Here is a 23,967-nt window from a genome sequence, read left to right on the forward strand (position 1 = left end):
TGTGTGTGTGTGTGTGTGTGTGTGTGTGTGTGTGTGTGTGTGTGTGTGTGTGTGTGTGTGTGTGTGTGTGTGTGTGTGTGTGTTCTGGACTTCCCGGTCTCAGGCTACGTAGAGCGTCCACAAACATCCAATCACACAGAGTCAGGGAGCAGACTGTCAGCCAATCACACAAAGAGAGGTAGCTCTATAATCTACTCATGATCCTAGTATCATTGGCTCTATAGTCTACTCATGATCCTAGTATCATTAGTATCGATGGTCCAGGTGTGACAGGTGAGGCAGGTGACCCACCCTCATCCACCCAGGGGCAGGATGAGGATGGAGGAGGAGGAGGAGGAGTAGTGTAGAGGAGGAGGAGGGGTGGAGCTCAGCTACTGAACAAGGACCGGTCGGTGCGTTCCGACGTGAACTCATGAATAGTTCTGTGATCAACCCAACAAACCAGCAGGACAGGTCGACATTTTACCTGTTGCCCTGGTTACCTGGGCTGAACACGCCCACCCCAGCTGCTACCAATCAGGAGAGGGAGTGAAGAGGTGCAGGCAGCAAGGAATCCTCAGTATGCTAGCAGCCTGCCGACAGACACAGAACCACGGACAGACTAGAGACAGACAGACATGTCATTTTTTTCAGGACTTGTGGAGAAGGCAGTAGATAAAGCTGGTGAGTACAAGCAGAGGGGAGAGTGTGGTGAAGAAGGAATATGTTATGATGTCTGATATGAAAGACTGAAATTTGACATGAATTTCTTTTTGATAACGTGTATATTTGTAAACCATTTGTATATGTGCCACATAAAACCATAGATTACTAAAGAAAGTGAAACCAGCCAAGATCGCAAATCTCTTTAGTCCTAAACAGCATACCCACCTCGGTCAGTCCCACCACTGGGCAGAGAGCACGGCAGAGCAGGTCTGGGGTCAGACCCTCGGAGCAGGTCTGGGGTCAGACCCTCAGAGCAGGTCTGGGGTCAGACCCTCGGAGCAGGTCTGGGGTCAGACACACAGAACAGGTCTGGGGTCAGACACACAGAGCATCTCAGGACTAGAGGTTTCAGAAACAGTCCTGAGAGACTGTGGGACTGTCTGTCTGAAAGAGGATGGACAAGGGAAGTTCACTATTTGTTTGATTCTTAAATGAGACACAACCAAGTAGCCATGAAGAGATGGGACCTCCATCCAGTCTCAAAGGAGCTTAGACCCAGCAGGGGTAAATAGCTACTCCTCTTACCGAACCTCCTATCAGGTGCTACAGTAATACCTCAGTATTGGATACCGAGGTAGTGGAGAAGCCTGGATGACCTCTCCTTCAGAAGATACTTGGACGGGATAGTTGGGGCTAGGTAACTAGTTCAGGTGAGTTTGTTAGCTAGTTAGTGTTGTGTAGATCATGTCACGGGGAGTCAAACCTCAGCAGACGTCCAGCAGGAAGCTCCTCAACTCCTTTCACTCAGCCTTTCCTTCAGCTAATGGCCTATTAACCTGTCGGCCATCTTGAGACTCGCCCACAATCAAAAGACAAATGTGGGTGTGGCCCAATTATCAGCTAAATACCTCCATCTGCCTTCAGTGACCACAAAGCCAACCCAGCAGCACCCCCTGTTGGTGAGCAAAGACCAACCATACTAACAGCTTAGTGAGTCAGTAAGTGAGTTAGTGACGTGTTCCTAGGATGATGGGTCAATGGACCACACAGGAAGTAGTTTCTGCTGACCTTTGACCTGGTTACTCTGCAGTGGACCATGCCAAGGACAAAGTGATGGATATGCTGGGAGTAGGAGGCAAGGACGAGGAGGAGGAGGAGGAGGAGGAAGGAGGCATCAAGAAGTTCTTCTCCTTTGGGAAGGACAAGGAGGAGGATGACGATGACGATGAGAAGAAGAGCGGGCTCAGCCGCTTCCTGTCCTTTGGAGGAGATGACGATGAGGAGGAGAAGAAGAAGAGGAAGAAGAAGGAGGGAGGAGGTGATGGGGACATGTTGGACTTCCTGTCATTTGGTGGAGAAGACGAGGAGAAGAAAGGAGGTTTCCACGGCCTCTTCTCTGAGCAGCAGCCAGGAGGTGGAGCCGGAGGCGCAGGGGGTACGTGACGAGGGCACCTCCATCTTGAAGTCCATTCCCTTTGGTTCAGCCAATCATTGAAGGGCCTGACCAAATCCCCCTTAGCTCTGCCCCCATTTTTCATATAGATGTATAGATATAGATATCTATCTAGAGAGAAGTTAAGCAGGATTTATCCTTCTTAGGCCTTCTATAATATAATACACACTCTAGTAAACGAGTAGTATACTAAACTAGACCATGAAGACATTTCCCTATGAGGTCAGCATCAAACAGAGCCGGTGTTACCATGGTTACCCTTACTGCCCACTTCAAGGATGTAAAATAGATGCAAAAACGTTAGATTCTACGGAGTAGAGGTGAGCTTTGGTGATTTGAACATACTGAGCTGCTTCTGGTAGACACCGGTTATGATTCGTATGTTAAGAAACATTAACATGTAAACTACAAGTTAAGATGAGTATGTAAAACTGTCTGAAGCCAGTGACCAGGCTTCAGACAGCCTGGTCACTACCAGGTAACCTGGTTGATTCTGACCGACCTGACTGGCCAGCTGCTTCCACCGGTTGAACTCGACAACCGGGTCTCAGGGGGTGATGGGGTTGGGGGGTGATGATGTTTGGGTGATGTTTTGTGTTTGGGGTGACGGTGTGGTGGGGGGGGGGCTGATTTTGGCTAGGGTGATGGTGTTGGGGTTTGGATGATGCTGGGTTGATGGGGGATGGATGATACTGGGTTGATGGTGTTTTGTGTTGGGGTGATGGTGTGGTGGTGGGGGCTGATGAGGCTAGGGTGATGGTGTTGGGGGTTGGATGATGCTGGGGTGATTGCGATGGGGGGTGGATGATACTGGTTTTGTGTTGGGGTGATGGTGTTGACGGTGTTCTTTGGTGTTGCTGAACAGACTTGTTGTCTTCTAGAGATGAGTCTGACGGACAGCCTGGGGGAGATCGCTGAGGAGATGTCAGCCGAGTAGATGACCTGCTGTCATCTGGACCTGGACCCTCCAGACCCAAACCCTCTAGAGCCAGCCCCCCTACCCCTCCAGCCCCTCTACCCCTCCAGCGCTCCACCCCTCCAGCCCTCCTCTTCTCCTGACCCTGGGACGCAGTATTTATTATTATTCCCTCGTTGCTAATGGCCCCCTGACGCCACGGCTGAAGACTTCCACAGAGCGGAGCGTTAGGAGAGGGTCTTCCTCTGGACCCCAGAGGTAGAAGCTCCAGCTGAAGGTCTGGACCGACCTGCCGGTGGAGCCAGGAGGCCAACGTCTCCTCTGGACCGCTCAGATTGGGGTCAATACAGCCTGAATGTACGACCGAGCCTCCAATAAAGTGTAAACTGTTGGCGTCTCTCATCCTTTAGCTTCACTGATTTCATTGTACCCTGACTCATGACAGCTCGGCCTTGTGTCGTCAGTGGAGAACATTAAACCAAGCAGAACGTCTCTCTTCAGATGGTTTTATTCTTAACAGAAAGACGTACAAACGTTACACAAAATCCCAGAGCATTTTAAGGCAAAAGAAATACATTTGTTGATCAGTTTATTCCCCGTTTTAAGCACCGCCCCCAGAAGCAGACGAACCAATCACATCTCAGCTGAGACGGATCTTTGAGCGGAGAGCGAAATGTGCCTAGAAAAACCCTCTCATCCCATTGGCTGCTTGTTGGTGACACGTGGTCTTAAAGCTACAGACTGTCTTGATCTGGGTGGTGTAAAGGGTTACGCCCTACATCACCAGGGTTCTCCATCTCTCTGGCAAGGCCACATAAGGGATTCTGCTCAGCGTACAAACCACCATTGAGCAAGGCACTAGCGAAAGTCAGATTGTGCAGCAAGTAAAAAGTAAAGTTTAGCTCCTAAAATAACAGCAACCATAGTACTAGTACTACAGTAACCATAGTACTACAGTAACCATAGTACTACAGCGTCCATAGTACTACAGCGTCCATAGTACTACAGCGTCCATAGTACTAGCACCACAGTAATCATGGTTCTTGGTAACAGATCTCCATAGTAACAGGCCCCAGCCTTCATAAAGTGTTCAGATAAAGCTTTGATTCCACTGATGAGTCTTTGGTACGTAGCTCTGAAAACCTAAATCTACGTTCTCCCGGAGAACCTCCTTGAGAACCCTCCTTGAGAACCCTCTGACGTTCAACCGGGGGTGAGTGATACAGGGCGGGGCTAGTGCTGCAGGGAGGGGGCGTGGCCAGGGATACAGGGCGGGGTTAGTGATGCAGCGAGGGGGCGGGGTAGGGCAGCAAGGGGGTGTGGCTGTAAACGTGTGGGCGGTGGCCTCAGCGAGGAGTACAATGAGGAGGAGGGGGGGAGGGAAAGAGAGACGGGCTGCAGGGAGACGGGTCTATGTGAAGGTGAGCCCGGCCTCGTTGTAGACCTTGAAGACCTTCTCGATGGCGTTGACGTATGCCGCCGTCCGGAGGTCCAGACCCAGGTCATAGCGGTTAGCCGTACGCATGATTTGCTGAGAGACAGACAGACACAGAGAGGGACAGACAGACAGACGTTAGATACAGTAGTGTAACATCCGTCATAACTCATCACTAGAGTGGGGGTGTGTCTATGCTCCAGGGGGTGTGTCTATGCTCCAGGGGGTGTGTCTATGCTCCAGGGGGTGTGTCTATGCAGTGGGTGTGTGTCTATGCTCCAGGGGGTGTGTCTATGCAGTGGGTGTGTGTCTATGCTCCAGGGGGTGTGTCTATGCAGTGGGTGTGTGTCTATGCTCCAGGGGGTGTGTCTATGCTCCAGGGGGTGTGTCTATGCTCCAGGGGGTGTGTCTATGCTCCAGGGGGTGTGTCTATGCAGTAGGGGTGTGTCTATGCTCCAGGGGGTTCAGGAGGTTATACGCCACCCCCTCCAGGGGGTGTGTCTATGCAGTGGGGGCGTGGTCTCACCCTGGCAGACCGCTCCATGGTGTAGGCGAGTCCTGAATGGACGATGTCCTTCTCAGACGCTCCCTGAGCACAAGACCATCAACAGAATTAAAACACATCACACACACACTGTAACACAATGAAACACATAGTATACACTGTAGAGCATCAACACAAGTAAACGCATCATACACGTTACATCACATATATACACACTGTAGAGTGGTGTCGGTCTGTCTGTGTGGTGTGGCTGTATGTGTGTGTGTGTGTGTGTGTGTGTGTGTGTGTGTGTGTGTGTGTGTGTGTGTGTGTGTGTGTGTGTGTGTGTGTGTGTGTGTGTGTGTGTGTGTGTGTGTGTGTGTGTGTGTGTGTGTGTGTGCGCGTACCGAGATGCGGTTCTGGAACTCTGCGGTGGGCACCACTGGGATCGCTCCGCCGTGTTTCCCAAACTTCCTCTCAAGACTCTCCTGGACCGACACTGGGGCACAACGACACCACAACGTCACCACAATGACAACACAACATCACAACTTTCACAACGACAACTACATCCCCACAACGCAACGTCAACACAACACCAGCAACATCACGACAACACAATGCCACAACAATATCAACACAGCATCAGTCCCAGGCTGGACTTATGGTTCATAAATATTATCACTACATACACACATGAGGGAGGGGGAGGTGGTAGTTAGAGGTGGTGGTGGTAGTTAAAGGAGGAGGTAGTTAGAGGAGAAGGAGGTCGTACTGAGGAGGTGGTAGTTAGAGGAGGAGGAGGAGGTCGTACTGAGGTGGTGGTAGTTAGAGGAGGAGGTGGTAGTTAGAGGTGGTGGTAGTTAGAGGTGGTGGTAGTTAGAGGAGGAGGAGGTCGTACTGAGGTGGTGGTAGTTAGAGGAGGAGGTGGTAGTTAGAGGTGGTGGTAGTTAGAGGAGGAGGTGGTAGTTAGAGGTGGTGGTAGTTAGAGGTGGTGGTAGTTAGAGGAGGAGGAGGTCGTACTGAGGAGGTGGTAGTTAGAGGAGGAGGTGGTAGTTAGAGGTGGTGGTAGTTAGAGGGGGAGTTTGAGGAGGTCTTACTGAGGTGGTGGTAGCTAGAGGAGGAGGAGGTGGTAGTTAGAGGAGGAGGTGGTAGTTAGAGGAGGAGGTGGTAGTTAGAGGTGGTGGTAGTTAGAGGAGGAGGAGGTGGTAGTTAGAGGAGGAGGAGGTGGTAGTTAGAGGTGGTGGTAGTTAGAGGAGGGGGAGTTTGAGGAGGTCTTACTGAGGAGGTGGTAGTTAGAGGAGGAGGAGGTGGTAGTTAGAGGTGGTGGTAGTTAGAGGAGGAGGAGGTCTTACTGAGGAGGTGGTAGTTAGAGGTGGTGGTAGTTAGAGGAGGGGGAGTTTGAGGAGGTCTTACTGAGGAGGTGGTAGTTGGAGTCCGTCTCGTATTTGAAGGTGAGGCGACCGTAGCTGACGTGGTTCAGGTTCTTCAGCCACTCGAAGTACGACACCGTGACTCCTCCTGCATTCAGGTACATGTCCTACACACACGTAGGGAGTGAGTGAGTCAGAGTGAGTGAGAGAATAAGGCCCAATCCCATTTCTACCCCTTAGCCTTACCCCTCCCCCTTGTTTTGAAGGGGGAAGGGGGAAGGGGTAGAAATGGGAATGGGCCTTAGTGAGTGAGAGTGAGAGTGAAAGTGTGAAAGGGAGTGAATAAGTGAGTGAGAGTGTGAATAAGTGAGTGCTTACAGGGATGACCATGATGTTTCTCTCCAGGAAGATCTTGTCAGCTGCTGGAGTCGTCGGACCGTTGGCCCCCTCTGCTATGATCTACACATAGATCTAGATATATAGATATGATCTACACACAGAGCTAGATATATAGATATGATCTACACACAGAGCTAGATATATAGATATGATCTACACACAGAGCTAGATATATAGATATGATCTACACATAGATCTAGATATATAGATATGATCTACACACAGAGCTAGATATATAGATATGATCTACACACATAGAGCTAGATATATAGATATCGGCACTGACCTTGGCTTTGATCTTGTGGGCGTTCCTCTGGGTGAGCTGCTTCTCGCTGGCAGCGGGGATCAGGATGTCGCAGTCCGCCTCCAGGATGCTGCCCTCGTAGGGGGTGGAGTTAGGGAAGCCCACCACCGTGCCGTTGGCCTGGAAACCACCCACAACAGGAAGCAGCTCAGACGAGCACCACGCTAGCGTTCAAACGCTAAGAAGCTAACGTTGAGCTATTGATGAGAAACGTCTTCAAAGTGCCGCGGCGATCACAAGTAGTGATGCAGGACCTCTTTAGCTAAATATAACGTTTGTGGCGTTACGTCAGACTGTAGCCGTTAGCCGGTAGCCTGTAGCTTGTGGCCTGTAGCCCAGCCGGTGTGTGGTGTAATGACCGTTCCAACCACTGGGCTGCAGAAAGTGTTCGCATTAAAGTGGAGCTCACCAGTTTGAGGTCCTAGTAAACCACAGCTTGCCAGTTTGTAGTCCTAATAAACCAGTTTGGAGTGGTATTAAACAGGTCTCACCAGTTTGTAGTCCTCCAGCTCCTTGGGGTCGATGCCGTTGGGGTTCCAGATGCTTCCGTCCATCTCCCCGATGCCCACACACTTGGCCCCGAAACGGTGCAGGTAGCGCATGGAGTGAAGACCCACGTTACCGAAGCCCTACACACACACACACACACACACACACACACACACACACACACACACACACACACACACACACACACACACACACACACACACACACACACACACACACACACACACAGTCACTTTGGATAAAAGCATCTGCTAAACACCCTGAATGTGAATGTATGCTGACCGGCCACGCAGAGGCCACTGGCTCAGGGAGGAGGAGGAGGAGGAGGGGTACCTGGATGACGAAGGTCTTGTCCTGGAACCCGGGGGCCAGGCCCAGCTGGCTCATGTAGGCCGTCTCGTTGATGAAGTTCTCGATGCCGTGGAAGACGCCGCGGCCCGTGGCCGAGATGCGGCCGTGGATCCCACCCTGGCTGATGGGCTTCCCCGTCACACAGGCGTGGGCGTTGATGTCCTGCAGAGAACCAGAGCTTAGACCTCCCATGGCTCAGGTCTACTGGGGAGCCCCCAGAGCAGGCTTCAGGAAGGTCTACTGGGGAGCCCCCAGAGCAGGCTTCAGGTCTACTGGGGAGCCCCCAGAGCAGGCTTCAGGTCTACTGGGGAGCCCCCAGAGCAGGCTTCAGGTCTACTGGGGAGCCCCCAGAGCAGGCTTCAGGTCTACTGTGGATCCCCCAGACTGGTCTCAGGTCTACTGGGGAGCCCCCAGACTGGTCCCAGGTCTACTGGGGAGCCCCCAGACTGGTCCCAGGTCTACTGGGGAGCCCCCAGACTGGTCCCAGGTCTACTGTGGACCCTCCAGTCTCAGGTGCACTCTGGACCCCCCGGCCCGAGGCCTACGGTGGACTCACGTTGTAGCCCATGGTGGTGGCGTAGGTGTCTGCGATCCAGGACATCTCCCGCTCCCCGGTGCTCATGTCCGGCGCCGGGACGTCGATGCCGGGCCCTGAAGACCAGGAAACACTGAGCACTTGGTACTGGGGGGTCTGGTGTAGTACGGGTGGTACTGGGGGGGGGGGGGGGTCTGGGATGGTACTGGTGGTACTGGGGGGGGGACGGACTGGTGTAGTACGGGTGGTACTGGGGGACTGGTGTAGTACGGGTGGTACCGGGGGGGGGGGGGTCTGGGATGGTACTGGTGGGGTATTGAGGTGGTACTGGGGGGGGGGGGGGGGACTGGTGTAGTACGGGTGGTACTGGGGGGGATACTGTGGGGGTACTGGAGTACTAGGGTGGTACTGGTGTAGTACTGGTGGTACTGGGGGGGGTACTGTGGGGGGGGGGGGGATACTGGGGGGGGGGGGGGGGATACTGTGGGGGGGGGGATACTGTGGGGGGGGGGGGGGGGATACTGGGGGGGGTACTGGTGTGGTACGGTAATAAAATGCTACTACTATGCTAGTACCATAAGACTATGCTAGTACCGTTATACTACGCTAGTACTACACTAGCACTGTGCTAGCACCACACTAGCATTGTGCTAGCACCAGGTAACTCACCGATGAATCCCTTCTTGGCCAGCTCCACTGTGAACCTCCTGGTGATCTTCTCCAGCTCGTTGTCCTGGAAACAGAAACATGATGAGGAGCAGGAGGAGCAGGACGGAGTCTGCTGCTCAGACGCCGTCCGGCACTGGAATCCAGGGCTAAACACCTAGCTTCTCCTGAGCTACGAGCCCGGTGCTAAACACCTAGCTTCTCCTGAGCTACGAGCCTGGTGCTAAACACCTAGCTTCTCCTGAGCTACGAGCCCGGTGCTAAACACCTAGCTTCTCCTGAGCTACGACCCCGGTGCTAAACACCTAGCTTCTCCTGAGCTACGAGCCCGGTGCTAAACACCTAGCTTCTCCTGAGCAGTGAGCTGTACACCAGCAGCCCTGGGGGGGGGGGGGTTAGAGATCCAACAGGACATCACACACACTCACTGAATAATTCTTGGGGTTGATCTTCACGCCAGCTTTGGCTCCACCAAACGGTACGTCTGAAATACATTTGTTTATAATGCATGACATTCCAGTACTATTCTGCAGCATATGTATACGTGTGTGTATGTGTGTGTGTGCAGGCATGTATGTATGTAAGTACGTGTGGGTATGCATGTATGTGTATATGTGTGTGTGCGTACTCACCAACGACGGCACATTTGTAGGTCATCAGAGAGGCCAGAGCCTTCACCTCATCCACAGAAACATCCATACTGTAACGAATACCTGACACACACACACACACACACACACACACACACACACACACACACACACACACACACACACACACACACACACACACACACACACACACACACACACACACACACACACACACACACACACACACACATTATAAACCTGCGCTTTCCCATCTGACACATCACCTGGTAACACGGAGGTCCTGGAGGTCCTGCTCTAAACTAGTCTGATCTGGTTGATAGTGTTTTGGTGAGGTGGTCTCCTGCTGGACTCTAGCTGGTCCCCCGGACTCCTCAGAGCAGCTGTGAGGCCTGGAGACGTTTAGGACATTCCTGGCTAACCCGAACCAGAGCAGACCGCCGCTTAGCATCAGAGCTTCACGCCATGCCAACCGGGACCACTTCCTGGATACCGTTTGCAAATGAATCAATGTTTGCATGTCCGCCTAGCAACCAGAGATGGCTCCTCCTGGCCTCCTGCCCGCCGCGGAAAAACCCCCACACACGTCTGGGCAGGACTACGGGACTGGGCGGCTTACTGTACTTTAGCACTTTATCAATAAAGTTTGATAAACGCACGCCTTTGTGGCGTCACTGACTCACTGTACAGTGTCTCCCCCTCCTCTGGGTGTAGTAGGCGCTCCCTTAAGGTCCGCCTCCTTAAGGGGACACGTAGAGGGACACGCCCTGGCATTGTTGTTCATTGTAGAAGTCCTCCATCTTAACGCATGATCACACAACAGAGGCTCAGACAAACAGCCGCTTCCTCCCAAGGGGACGGGGACTGCAGGGCTGGGTTAGAGCTGGTTAGAGCTGGGCTAGGGCTGGTTAGTGCTAGTTAGAGCTGGTTAGGGCTGGGTTAGGGCTGGTTAGCGCAGGTTAGAGCTGGTTAGGGCTGGGTTAGGGCTGGTTAGGGCTGACATGGGGCCATAGGGCTGGGTTAGAGCTGGGTTAGAGCTGGTTAGAGCTGGTTAGAGCTGGGTTAGAGCAGGGTTAGAGTTGTTTTAGCTGGCATGGGGCCATAGGGCTGGGTTTCCTACAGGAATGTGTTTGTGGTGGAGCCTGACTCATCCGCCCAAACAGAGAGCCTTTCCTCCACAGAGTCCTGGTCTGAACCTCCGATCCCGCATGCCTTCATGGAGCGAGGCTGGTCTGGGGGCTCGACCGGCTAGACTGGCTGCCGCACCTTAACTACCCTCTCTATCCTCAACACACTGAGCACACTGAACCACACCCTCCTCCTCCTCCTCCGGGGCCCCAGGCCAGGAGGCCCCCAGTTCAGGAGGCCCCCAGGCCAGCAGGCGGCGGTGCTGCGGTGAAGGACTGGACACCAACCACTCCCCAGAGAGCTCATCATGCTGAGAGAGAGTCTTTAATGTCCTGTTCTTCTGTGTAGCTCAACCATCCCATATTTAACGGACCTTACAGTGCACCATGTATGGTGTAGCGTAACCTAGCGGTGGGGTGGCAGATTGAAACCAACCTTACCCCCTTCCCTCTAGCTCCTCAACCACCGAGGAGAAGCTACAGTGGCCTGTGAGCCAGGGATTAGTTATAGGTTAGATATAACCTATAACTAAGATCAGATTTAAGAGGTTAGATATTGTACATCTTCTGCAATGAGTGACAGAATACCTTTTTTTAAAACAGGCACAACCAGTGCTTATTGACAGAGGGAATAAACCATGAATCTACTGGACAGACCTTTAAGGACTTCAACCATGTCCTGTGTCAGCTGTATCTGTACATTCATCGCTTTGTTCTGATGCCGTCTCCATGCCAATAAAGCATGTCCCATCGGGACCAGTTCAAAACAACACCGAACTAGACACTATACCAGACAGACTAGACAATGAACTAGTGTCCCATTCATTCACAGTGACTCGATTCAGATTCAACTGGATTCACATTAACTAAATTCCCACTAAACTAAACTCACCCTAAACTAAATCCAGCCTCCACTAAATTCACACTGATGTCCACGAGGTGAAACATCAACACATCATTCCACCCAGAGCCAGCCCCTCTCTACCCGAGTTTAGGTTCACTGCAGCTGCATCCGGGTCTGACTGGATAGGGAGGACTTTTACACCAGTAAAACAAAGTTATAATATAGTATAATACACAAAGAGCTCTACTTGCACATCTGACCCCCCCCCCCCCCGAGTCTGGCGATGTCACTTGCAGCGGGGTCAGGGGGTCATGTTTACCATTAGCCCGGCTGAGGCTAGAGACGGCTAAGGTTAGCGGCCACAGCACGCTGCTCTCTGCGGCTCAGGGCGACTCATTTTGCGGGGGTCTCACCTCCTTTGCAGGGAGTCCGGTGCTGGCTGTGCTGAGCCCGGTAGCCCTCCACCACCTCCCACTCGCCGTTGTCTCTCTTGATGGGGAAGCAGACGCTCAGGACGTGGTTACAGGGCTTGATGATCCGGAGGATCCCCCGCACACGGTGCCTCTTCTGCTCGGGGGTCTCCCGGTTCCGGAGATCCTCCACCAGCTGGTCCTCCACGATAGCCGCGCCGCGGTCGAAGAAGCCCTCCACCATGCGGAAAAAGTTGGGGTCGTCGGGGTTGTCGTCCACGGCCTGGCTGTAGCGGCGGACCCGCAGCAGAGAGGAGGAAGCCGGCAGCGCCGAGCCGCCGCCGCCCGCCGCCAGGGCGCAGGCCCCGCGGGAGAGCCGCTCGCCGAGGTACCGGTACATGGTTAGGGATAGTTAGGGCTAGTTAGGCTGATCGTGACTCCAGTGGTCTTGTGACAACGCAGCTCCGCTCCGTCCCACTCTGATGTGACAGCGGTAGCGTGCACGCGCGTCTCTTCCTTGTTTTAAAAACAGACTCGCGGACACGCGGCGGGGCGCCCAGTCGGATGCGTTCCCGAACAAAAGTTCTCGGTTTGGTTTTATTCTGGTTTGGACAACAAGCCGGCGGGTTAAATCAGTGACGGTGGGTTTAAGTCAACTTATTTTTACTCTTCGTTTCATGGAAATATATCTTCTTTTGCGCGTTCACTTGCTGACATCTCCTTTTCCTCCCACGTGACTATTGGCATTGCGTGCCATCGGGGAGGAGACAGTGGGGAGACAGCGGGGAGGGGGGAGACACACGCACACACACGCAAACACACACACTGGCACACACATACACTCTCAAAGCGGATGTAAAGAGATCATTCCTAATAATCCATTTAAACAAAGTTGACTACACCAACCCTGAAGGGTGTAGTAGACGAACGAACCTCTCTCTCTCCAAATCTCCCCCCCCCCCTCTCTCTCTCTCTCTCCTCTATCCCCCCCTCTCCCTCTCCTCTATTCCCCCCCCCCCCCCCCCCTCTCTCTCTCCCCAAGGTTGTGTGTTTGTTGGGTTCAGCCGTGTTGAGTTTGTGTTGGCCATAGTTAGTGATGGTCCTTAATGGTTCCAGTGGTGTGAGTTGGTTAGTGTTTAAGAGAGAGAGGGGGGAGAGGGGGAGGCAGGAACGCCCCTAGGAGCTCTCCTCTGATTGGCTGTTCGGGAGGTCTTCAGGAATGCGAGACGTTGAGACCCCTGCTTTATAGCTCCCAGCTGTTATTGGCTCTCACCCAATAACATCGCTGCTCAGCGAGGCCCCGCGGGAAGACACTGCACACTCCCTAAACTTAACCAATATCTAACCTTAACCTTAACTCGTCCTTCACCCAATAACCTTGACCAATATCTAGCCGTAACCCTAACCTGTTTAATAACCCTAACCAATATCTAAGTCAATAACCCTAACCAATATCTAACCCAGTAACCCTAACCAATATCTAACTCAATAACCCTAACCAATATCTAACCCAGTAACCCTAACCAATATCTAACTCAATAACCTTAACCAATATCTAACCCAGTAACCTAACCCTAAACCTCAACATAACCAGCCTTAATCTGAGAATATTTCTCACCCTAATCCCACATGGCCCCCTCCTGTCCTCCTCTGGTGGTGGGGAGGAGAAGGACGGCCTCACACCTTCTACTGTCAGCAGGACCATTCCCAGCCTGGGTAGACCCCCCCCCCAGTAACCCCCCCCCCCCCCCCCCCCCGGTGAGGAGGGAGTGATGGGACTGGTGATGAGGTCTCCATAAATATTGAAACTGACACTTTGAACCTTGATTTGAAGTTCCTTTGTTGACACAGTCATTTATTTACTGACATCTTTCCCTCGCAGATCTCATCACCACGACAACGCTAGTTTTGTGTTTGGTTCCAGACCATGTGATCCAGGTCAACGCTGACCTTCCCCCCTCCTCCTCCCCTCCCCCTCCCCTCCTCATCCTCCCCTCCCCCCCCCCCCCCCCCCCCACCAGACCTCCAGACCCGGGGCCGCCCCATGGCCGACAGGAAGCAGAAGATCCACGTGTTCCTGGGGGCCCCTCCCGCCCCCGAGGGGGAGTGTGGAGCTGGGCTGGACCAGCCGGCCCCACCCCCACCCCCCGCCCCGCCCCCCGCCTCCTGGATCCGCATGGAGCTGAGCTGGCATGACGGGAGGCTGAGGCCCCCCCCAGGTGAGACCCAAGAGGCCCCCCCCAGGTGAGACCCAGGAGGCTGTGGATCACCTGCTCCCGTGGCTAGCTGCCTCACAGCCAGGAGGCCCTGGGTCGAGGCCCTGTGCCTCACAGCCAGAGGGCCCTGGGTCGAGGCCCTGTGCCTCACAGCCCGGAGGCCCTGGGTCGAGGCCCCGCTAGCTGCCTCTATATATTGAGTAGATTGTTTTTTTTTGTGTCCAGGTGAAGGGCAGCTGCATCAGGAGGACCATGGCGTCCCTCATCGGCGTGTTAGCCAAAGGTTCCGCCCCGCAGCAGGCCCCTCTCAGGGCCCGCCCCCCTCTCAGGGCCCGCCCCCCTCTCAGAGCCCGCCCCCCTCTCAGGGCCCGCCCCCTCTCAGAGCCCGCCCCCCTCTCAGAGCCTGCCCCCCGGCCAGGCCGACCAGACGAGCACACGACAGCACTGACCTCTGTAGGGGTTCTGGACGCCATGACGACCAGCAGGACCTCTGCCAGGCGTCGCTGCACGACTATCTGGACGGCTGTTTCCCTGAAGCCAGTAGCTCCGCCCCCAGCACCATGCCCCGCCCCCTGGCCGAGTCACTCCACACTCAGTACCTCAGCGCCTGGACTCTCAGCCAGGCGTTGGTGCTGCGGGCGCGGCCCCGTAGCCGATCAGCATCCAACGCTGAGAGAAGTCCCCCCTCTCAACCCCCAGCCAGCGCCCCCTCCACCCCCAGTCCTCCAGTACTCCTGAACTATTCAGCCCCGACCCCTCCATGACCACTCCCCCCTCCATGGCCACGCCCCCCGAGCCGGGCTCCTTGAATCTCTTCAGCTGGTCGGTGGAGGAGGGGGGGGTCGTGCTGGAGGTTGCCCCAGATGGGGTGCTCTGTTCCAGGGAGGGGGACCCGGGTCGGTCCGGACCCGACCCACCTGAACCGGGCCCCACGGACCCCCCCACCCCACCCTACAAGAGGCTATGCAGAATGATCCCAGAATGCACTGGGGCGACGACCTCCGCGGCCCCGCTCCCAACAGAGAGGGCCGGGACCCGGTCGCTCCAGGGACCCACCACCCTCCTGGCTCAGTGCCTGGAGCCAGGCCAGTACAGAGCAGGAGGGACAGGAGCAGGCGGGACACGAGCAGGCCGGAGGTTCTCGGTCTTGGTGACTGCGGTCCACCCCTGTCACCTGAAGGAGATCACGGTGGGTCCTTGGTCCAGGAAGTCCAGGTGGGGGCCCAGCTGGTGGTCCAGGTGGTGTTCAAGGTGGTGCAGGTGATCCCAGGTTCATCTGAGGACCTGAGCCAGTCGTATTCTATGACTAGTATAGTGTGCTGAAATAACACACAAACATGTCCTACACCACTTCCCTCACTAAGTCCTCTTCAACAAGCTAACGCTAGTTAGCATGCAAAAGCTAGCGAGTATGCTAAGCTAGATAGCAGGTTAACATGGGTGTGTCTTTGGCCCAGATGCGGTCAGGTGTGTGGGCGGGCAGCAGCGTTCCGCTGGCCACCATCGTTGTGACCGACCAATCAGGAGTGGAGGTGAAGGTGTTGCTATGGAGACGAGCCGCGTTTTGGGCTCTGACCGTCTTCCCTGGGGACATCCTGTTGATCACAGGTACGCCTGGCGCTAGTAGCATAGAACTAGTAGCATACTGCTAGTAGAATACTGGTTGTAGCATAGAGCTAGGTAGCCTGGAGCTAGTAGCATACTGCTAGTAGAATACAGGTAGTAGCATAGAGATAGGTAGCCTGCAGCTAGTAGCATACTGCTAGTAGCGTAGAGCTAGGTAGTCTGGAGCTAGTAGAATACTGGTAGTAGCATATATCTAGGTAGCCTGGAGCTAGTAGCATACTGGTAGTAGTATACTGGTAGTAATATAGAGCTAGTAGCCTGGAGCTAGTAGCATACTGCTAGTAGAACACTGGTAGTAGCATAGAGCTAGGTAGCCTTGAGCTAGTAGAATACGGCTAATAGCATAGAGCTAGGTAGCCTGGAGCTAGTAACTGCTAGTAGCCTGGAGCTGCTAGGTAAGCTGCTAGGCTAATAGTGTTGTTTCTATGATTCAGGCCTGGAGGTGAACCACGATACGTGGCGTGGAGAGACGCTGCTCCGCTCCAGCTTCAGCAGCAAGCTACTGAACCTCGGCCCCCTCGGCCCCTCCAGCTCACCACCAGGTGGGGTCAGACGGACCAGCAGCACCCGGGGCGCTAGGTAGCACCGGGCGCTACCTAGCCCCGGGGCCCTACCTAGCACTGTGGCCCTGCCTAGCACCGTGGCCCTACCTAGCACCAGGGCGCTGCTTAGCACCGGGGTGCTACTTAGCACTGGGGGCGCTACTATGTTGGTTCCCTTGAGTGTGTTTAGTGTTTACTGCGCGTACCGTGATGTGTGTATTGAGTGTGTATTGAGTGTGTTTACTGTGTGTAAGCATGTGTTCATTATGTCGACGGTGTGTGTGCCCTAGCCCCTCAGTGTGTGAGCAGGGAGGCGGTCCAGTCTCTGTGTGTGTTTGTTGCGGTGCGGCGCCCTCTGCTGGCCACCCTGTGCCGGCGCCCCACCCAGACCCTGGACAGACTGCCCTACATCCGCCTGGCCGCCCTACGGACACACACCCTGGGCCACGCCCTGCTGAGGGTCACACACACACACACCTGCACAGGTACACAAACACGCCGGCACACACACAAACCTGCACAGGTACACAAACACACCTGCAGAGGTACACACACAGACCTGAACAGGTACACAAACAGACCTGCACAGGTACACGCACGCACGCACGCACAAGCACACACACACACACACAAGCACACACACACACACACACACCAGAACAGGTACAAACACTCACCTGCACCCCAGACACCTACACACACACACACACACACACACACACACACACACACACACACACACACACACACACACACACACACACACACACACACACACACACACACACACACACACACACACCTACACCTACACCTACACACACCTGCACATCCACAGGGCCAGTGAGGGGGATATCATGGGGTCTCAATGTGCTGCAGAGTGGCGTGGGGAGGCTGGGGGCGGGGCCCGGCGCGGAGGGGTCCAGAAGGCGGTGCTTAGCGTGGAGCAGGGCGACGGGCAGCGCGGCTGGCTGGTCCTCTGGGGGTCCACCCTCACATGGCTCCCCCGCATCACCCGGAACACAGGTACAGCCCGGGTCAGGGGTCCACCCGGGGTCAACCAGGGGTCCACCAGGGGTCACCCTTATGATGTAAGAACAGAGGCCTGATGACGTGGGAACAACACAACTCCACCGTGTTGTGCGACTTGTAGACACCGTCATCTCGACCTGAAATACATGCCCATAGATCAATCCTATATTTGAACGTTCCCAAATGATGCATACTGTCTACTACTACACCTGTCCTCCACCTGATGTCCCCCGCTCCACCTCTGGCTCTCAGACGCCGTGTGGGACTTCCGGTATCTTCTGGTGCGGGACGGCGTGTCCTCTGACCTCCCAGAGCTCCACTCCACCCCCTGGGGGGCGGTCCAGCCGGTGTTCCCCCAGGACAGCCGCGCCCGGGAGTTCTGCAGCACCCCCGGCCCTCCTGGCCCCCCGGAGCTGGACCTCGGCACGCTGCTGTCCCAGAGACACTCTGGTGGGTGGTGCCTGGTCCTCCGGCCTCAGGGCGGTGGAGGTTGTGTGTGGGGGCCTTGTGGAGGCCGTGTGGAGGCCGTGTGGAGGCCGTGTGGAGGCCGTGTGGAGGCCGTCTGCCCACACGAGGAACGTAACCTTCTCTCTAACTCCCTCGCTCAGGTGACGTGGATCTCCGGGTGAACATCACGTCCTTCCAGTTCCAGGCTAGCCTTTCCCAGAATGCACCTGTTGCACGGCTGGACAGCGAGGTGTCGCTGGAGCGCATCGTGGAGATGCTCGGAGGAGACGTGACCTACGCAGGCTGCGGCCGCTGTGCCTTTGAGCTGGGCACCGACGCCAACGGCATCTACCTGCCCTGCTACCCCTGTCTGCCTCACACCGGCGTCAGGCGCTACTACAGGTAGAGAGAGGCTACTACAGGTAGAGAGAGGCTACTACAGACAGAAAGAGGCTACTACAGGTAGAGAGAGGCTACTACAGACAGAAAGAGGCTACTACAGGTAGAGAGAGGCTACTACAGACAGAGAGAGGCTCCTATAGGTAGAGAGAGGCTGCTATAGGTAGAGAGAGAAAGAGGCTACTATAGGTAGAGAGAGAGAGGCTACTACAGGTAGAGAGAGAGGCTACTACAGGTAGAGAGAGAGGCTACTACAGGTAGAGAGAGGCTACTGAAGGTAGAGAGAGGAAGCCAGCTAATATGTATGTGCGTGTGTGTGTATACGTGTATGTGTATGCATGCGCGCGTGTGTGTGTGTATGTTTGTGCGTGTATGTGTGTGTGTGCGTGTGTGCGTCCAGGCCCGGTCTCCTGGTGGTCAGCGAGGGCTCCAGCACGGTGGGGGTTCAGGTTCCTCCGGTCCTCCTGGAGAAGATCCTGGAGACACCAGCAGACAGACTCTACAAGACCGTCGGTACGACCTGTCTGCCTGATCCGCCTATATGATCCCCTCTCTGTCTGTCTGTCTGTCCGATCACCTGTCTGTTTCAGTTTGAGACAGACCTCCCCCACTCTGTCACACATTTACATCTTAATGAATAAGAATCAGATCCCCACTCACTCACTCACTCACCCACTCACTCACTCACTCACCCTCTCTCTCACACAGACCCGGGGTCAGAGGTGAGACATGTCCGTCTGGTGGCAGAGAGGATTCAGTCTCTTGTCACGCTGCCGCTGAAGAGCTTCCTGTTGACGGTCCGCAGTCACTTCCTGTGCGACGAGAACAGTGTTCCCCTGGTGCAGGACTTCCTGTTGCTGGACCTCCAGTTCCCAGGAGAACTAGTCCTGCCGTCCTAACCAGTCTAGACCGGTCTGGTCCATACAGAGACTGGTTGGGGGTTTCAAAGTTATTTTAGACCATTTCAATTTGAATGTACTGTTTGTTTCCTCAAATATATTTTTGAATAAAAGAGAATAATAATAAATACAATATCTGTTTGTCGGTCTGCATTCCTGAACTCTGTTACTTGAAGATATGTGGGACAGCTTGTGTGTTGAAAACATAACACACATACATAATAGACTCAGAGTGCAACAGTGTGGTTCCGGGAGTAACGTTATTACCATGTCGATGACAACTATACACTATATGAAACACTATACACACACAAATGCACACACAGAATATATGACACAACTATAATCAACGATATAAAAAATATAATAATGACAAAGGTTAGGTGAGGCAAGAAACACTCTTATCTTAACTATTGGGTTGTATGCGAAAAGGGCCGCAATGGTTTATGGGATGAGAGTTGTTCCTTCACTACAGTCTTGTACGTACCTATGCCTTTTCTTCCGTTTTCCAAATGTTTTTTTGCCCTGAATCAAACGTTTTATGGTCATGACTACCTTGATGAACGTTTGGCTTGGTTCCAGGCTTAAAACTCTTTATATGACGATTTTACGAATGGCCAATGAAGAAAATGAATGGGAAATTTACTTCCGGAACCAGAGCCGTTCAAAAAGGGACTGGTCCCTGTTGTGCTCGTGTTCATACGCATGGCGCGTGTCGTCGCAGTCACCGCCACCCTCTGCGCGGCGCACGGGCGCGGCGCATTGGCGCAGCGCATGGACGCGGCGCTCCCCTCATCCAATCAGCGGCCAGTTTTGCGGCCGCGCGTATGCATGAAGCAGCGGAATTCCCCCTCCGCGCGGGGGTTTTCCAGTTGTTATTTCGCTCTGTAACCAATCACAACACGACGTCAAAACACGACCACTAACACGAAATTCCCGAGCGGTCCTTTCCTCATTCAAAAGTAAAAGCAGAACAAATTAGGAATTTATTAAAAATAGACCAAACACCATTCGGGTGTGATATGCCTTATGATCCTGAACTCACTATGATCATGACCTGCTAGTGTTTAAGCCCTGACTACCACTGTGATACATTTATTGTATCACAGCGGGTCGTGTTGCATTCAAACATTCGGTGGGTTGGCTTTTACGTTGAAGAGAAGGACCGGAAGTGTGTTTATATCCTCGCAGACTTCATGACAACTCTTTGTGAAAATCCGCCGATCAACGGAATCATTACCCGATAAACCGAATCAGGGGAGAACCGCGGGTAAGAACACTACTTTAATCAAACATTATAACTGATTATGAACTTACAAATATGAACTGAGCAACTGATCTGCAGCGGCATGAATGTGGATGAGTGAATAATGTCTTCATAACCTTATCAACAGAGAGTGAACAATGTGTTAATAACCACATCAACATAGTCTGTATTCATATCGGATGTCTAGAGACAGTACTTATTGTCTACATGTGTATCAGTCTATATTCATATCTGATGAATAGCATGTTACTCTTTTGCAAATAAGATACAAGAAATAAGCAGACTTCTATGCATCCATAACCTAAAGAAGTACTGTAGATGTATCACCTCTGAGCACAACTTCACCCATTAACGCTCTGAGAAAAACTTTTAGAAAATGTAAAAACGATGAAGACAGATTAATGCCTTGTTCGTTCTTGTGGAGGATTTTTTTATATACTAAAATGATGTAATATTTAAAGAGTATGACAGGTGAATTGCATTCACACTAACCCAGTATATTCAGAGAGCTTTGTGCTTGTGTATTGCAGAGTATTGAAGGCAGTTGGTGTTCAAGTCCTTCAGAGCAATACGAGGTGAATGTTATAGATTAACCATGAACTAAATGTCAGTTTAAAGGTTTAAATTTGTGTTTTCAATTATTCAATATTTGATTTGATAATGTTGGTGATATTATAATTATCGTTGGTAAGTTACCACTGAACTGTGAATGACACAATCTATTATTTTCCCTGGAAATTCCCAGAGTGATATTCTGTATTAACGCAACACACACGCGCACACACACACAGACACACAAGCACACGCACACACACAAATGCACACACATACGCACAAACGCATACACACATGCACACATACATACACACACACACACACACACACACAGACACATGCACGCACACGCTTACAAACATGCACACACATACACAAACGCACATGTACCCACATGGATACATGCAGATACACATACACACGCACACGCACACACACACACACACGCACACATACACGCACACACACACGCACACACACGCACACACACACGCACACACACACGTACACACACACGTACACACACACACGTGTGATGTTGTGTTCACTAAGATGTTTCCCTCAGGGCCCTGGGTCCTGGACTATCATCTTCCTCATCGGCTGTTTGGTGGCTGCCTCTTGCCATGTCAGCAATCAGGTAACCACGGGCCGAGCGGGAGTGTGTATTCGGCTGTACTCGGGGTTCTGATGAGTGTTAGCTGGCTGCTAACACGTAGCTTCTGACTGCTTTCCCTCTGAACCTGCTTCTGTGTCTGGTGGACAAGCTAATGCTAGGTAGCTAGCCGCGGCAGGTCGTTTTCAGGAGAGTCTGACCCAGAGCTGCAGAACGCTGGAGGGGTCAGGAGGGTCTGACCCAGAGCAGCTGGAGGGGTCAGGAGGGTCTGTAGTCCCCAGAGCTGCAGAACGCTGGAGGGGTCAAAGGAACCTACCGTCTGTGGTGATCACTGAGGAGGTCAGAACCTTTTGACTGGTCAGAGTAGGTGCAGAGTAGGTGGTGTAATTGGCTGCTTCAGGATGAGACTAGCAAAGGGAGCGTACCTGATGCTGACTGGAAGCAGTAGGAGGTGGTGGAGGTGGAGCTTTTAGTAGAACAGCAGCATGATGTCAGTAGAACAGTATGAGGGGAAGGCTGTCCGATGAGGTGGTGGAAAGACCGTCCCGGGTTCCCCTCATCCCTAGAGGTCAAAGGCTCGCCGGGACGTCCCCCTCAGACCGCTGAAGAAAAAACCCCTCTGACTCCCCCCACAAGAGCCCAGCTCCTTACTCACTACTGTCTCTCACCTCACACTCAGGGAGAGAGGGTAAAGCCAGTGGAAGCTAGTGGGGACTGTAGGTGACTGATCTCAGCTGAGGTGAGGTTGAGGTTGGGGTTTAGACAGGAGGTAATGACGCATTACCTATGTCGTGTGTTGGGAGCAGTGGGGGAGTTCCCCAGATGAATAAGGTACTATCTTATCTGAATGTAGGGTGTGTGTGCGTGTGTGTGTCTGTGTGTGTCTGTGTGCGTGCGTGCGTGTGTGACCTGCGGGGGCAGCAGAGAGCTGGGATTCTGGGGGCTTTCCTCCCTTCATTTCTCTCCTTCCAGGAAGTGACTCAAATACTACAGGAGGGAGCAAGAGAGAGATAAAGCCAGAGAGACAGACAGACAGATAGACAGACAGAGAGAGCGATAGACAAAGAGAGAGAGAGAGAGGGAGAGATGTTGTGTTTGTTGCCTTGAGAAAGTGAAAGTGAAGTGAGTCCAGCCCTGGTATTATGGGATGTGGTAAGGGTTATCTCTGACCCCTGTCCTCTCTGTGGTCCTTAGGATGGCCGACGCTTCGTACCACGGCTACGAGAACGACAACGAGGTAGACACACACATGCACACACAGAGTCACACACACACACTGCAGGGTTATGGGTTATATTCCCTCAGGAGCAGAACTAGGCACTAATGGTTGCTCTGGTTCTGCAGCTGCTGATGAACCTGAACTATGACTACATCCCCCCAGTGGACATCAAGACAGAACCCTACATCCCAGAGAACGGTAACGCTACCTCTCTCTCTCTCTCTCTCTCTCTCTCTCTCTCTCTCTCTCTCACTCTCACTCTCACTCTCACTCTCACTCTCACTCTCACTCTCACTATCACTCTCACTCTCACTCTCACTCTCTCTCTAGGCCTTTTTACATTGCTAAGCTGGTTCGGTAGCAGCTTGGCACGCCCGGCAATTTCACTGCCTTGCCTGTGTAAAACCGATTGGGTAAAGTCCCATTCGTCACAGAGCGGGCTTTCTTGGTTCAATGGAGAAGGAGGAGAGTATTATTCTAAAGAGTAGACCTCTTTAGAATAATTTGCATACTATGAATGTTTTTATTTTTTTATGATTCAGAAGATTTGTATGCAAGAATGAGTATACATCTGAGTGTAGGCTACAACTTCAATTAACGATTTACAAGTCCAAAAATGCCACACATTGTTTCTTTGGCTGACCACTTGTTATTTATCAGACAAAAGCCTCGTAAGGACAGTTCCTCTGCCTCTTTCTTGTCGATCGCAGCATCTTTTCCCGTCTTCGTTTAATGCGACTGCAACACTTTCTCTCAAATGATCAGCAGCTCGCGGATTCCACTGTCTCTCCAGCTAGAACTACTCATGTTGATATCGCTGCGCTGTCTCTGTCTAGACAACGCAGCAGCACCTCTACCCAAGTCTCACCCCTGGAACCGCGGAGCCGTCTCATCGCGTTTACATCAGAATGAAACCCCTAATGTGTGTAGGTTCCGGGAGGGTAAATTGGGGTGCTAGCTCAGGCTGGCAATTTACCACGGGCAGTGTAAACGCACGCACCATGGGAATAAGTATTGCATAAGACGGGCATATTTGGCAGTTTAAAAACGTCTACAGACTCAGTGACTCTCTCTCGCTCTCTCTCTCTC

At 53.1% G+C, this 23,967-nt stretch overlaps 3 protein-coding genes across 3 annotated transcripts in view; 2 read left to right on the top strand and 1 right to left on the bottom strand.

Moving 5' to 3' along the window:
* The first annotated feature begins 376 nt into the window (after positions 1–376).
* Positions 377–3,405, top strand: LOC132473396 (FMRFamide-related neuropeptides-like). The gene is made up of 3 exons (XM_060073504.1): positions 377–663; positions 1,736–2,080; positions 2,980–3,405. The coding sequence occupies exons 1-3, from the start codon at positions 618–620 to the stop codon at positions 3,033–3,035; spliced, it is 447 nt and encodes a 148-aa protein (XP_059929487.1). The 5' UTR covers positions 377–617; the 3' UTR covers positions 3,036–3,405.
* Positions 3,406–3,504: 99 nt separating this feature from the next.
* Positions 3,505–12,806, bottom strand: LOC132473395 (glutamate dehydrogenase, mitochondrial-like). Its single transcript, XM_060073502.1, has 13 exons — positions 12,067–12,806; positions 9,704–9,784; positions 9,500–9,555; positions 9,075–9,138; positions 8,427–8,521; positions 7,853–8,032; positions 7,501–7,638; positions 6,992–7,129; positions 6,685–6,765; positions 6,350–6,473; positions 5,341–5,432; positions 4,976–5,038; positions 3,505–4,545 (listed from the first exon to the last, which is right to left on the bottom strand). Exons 1-13 carry the CDS (start codon positions 12,461–12,463, stop codon positions 4,426–4,428), a joined length of 1,629 nt encoding a protein of 542 aa, XP_059929485.1. The 5' UTR covers positions 12,464–12,806; the 3' UTR covers positions 3,505–4,425.
* Positions 12,317–23,967, top strand: part of LOC132473641 (uncharacterized) — a 29,573-nt gene continuing 17,922 nt past the window's right edge. The window contains 19 exon segments of the mRNA XM_060073847.1: positions 12,317–12,451; positions 14,085–14,282; positions 14,505–14,983; positions 14,986–15,468; positions 15,737–15,887; positions 16,340–16,452; positions 16,489–16,654; positions 16,702–16,932; positions 17,327–17,473; positions 17,732–17,929; positions 18,088–18,328; positions 18,726–18,838; positions 19,034–19,219; positions 19,949–20,049; positions 20,478–20,494; positions 21,022–21,066; positions 21,612–21,683; positions 22,854–22,896; positions 23,004–23,076. Coding sequence (XP_059929830.1) covers positions 14,108–14,282; positions 14,505–14,983; positions 14,986–15,468; positions 15,737–15,887; positions 16,340–16,452; positions 16,489–16,654; positions 16,702–16,932; positions 17,327–17,473; positions 17,732–17,929; positions 18,088–18,328; positions 18,726–18,838; positions 19,034–19,219; positions 19,949–20,049; positions 20,478–20,494; positions 21,022–21,066; positions 21,612–21,683; positions 22,854–22,896; positions 23,004–23,076 — 3,034 coding nt within the window. The 5' untranslated portion in view covers positions 12,317–12,451; positions 14,085–14,107.

The sequence above is a fragment of the Gadus macrocephalus genome, chromosome 15 (genome assembly GCF_031168955.1).
Source record: "Gadus macrocephalus chromosome 15, ASM3116895v1".
Taxonomy (NCBI): Eukaryota; Metazoa; Chordata; class Actinopteri; order Gadiformes; family Gadidae; genus Gadus; species Gadus macrocephalus.

Coding starts and splice junctions, on each gene's coding strand:
- LOC132473396 (XM_060073504.1), top strand. CDS start 618: ATGTCATTTTTTTCAGGACTTGTGGAGAAGGCAGTAGATAAAGCTG. Junction 664..1,735: donor GAAGGCAGTAGATAAAGCTG/GTGAGTACAAGC, acceptor GTTACTCTGCAG/TGGACCATGCCAAGGACAAA. Junction 2,081..2,979: donor TGGAGCCGGAGGCGCAGGGG/GTACGTGACGAG, acceptor GTTGTCTTCTAG/AGATGAGTCTGACGGACAGC.
- LOC132473395 (XM_060073502.1), bottom strand. CDS start 12,463: ATGTACCGGTACCTCGGCGAGCGGCTCTCCCGCGGGGCCTGCGCCCTG. Junction 9,556..9,703: donor CTACAAATGTGCCGTCGTTG/GTGAGTACGCAC, acceptor AATGTATTTCAG/ACGTACCGTTTGGTGGAGCC. Junction 9,139..9,499: donor TCAACCCCAAGAATTATTCA/GTGAGTGTGTGT, acceptor TTCTGTTTCCAG/GACAACGAGCTGGAGAAGAT.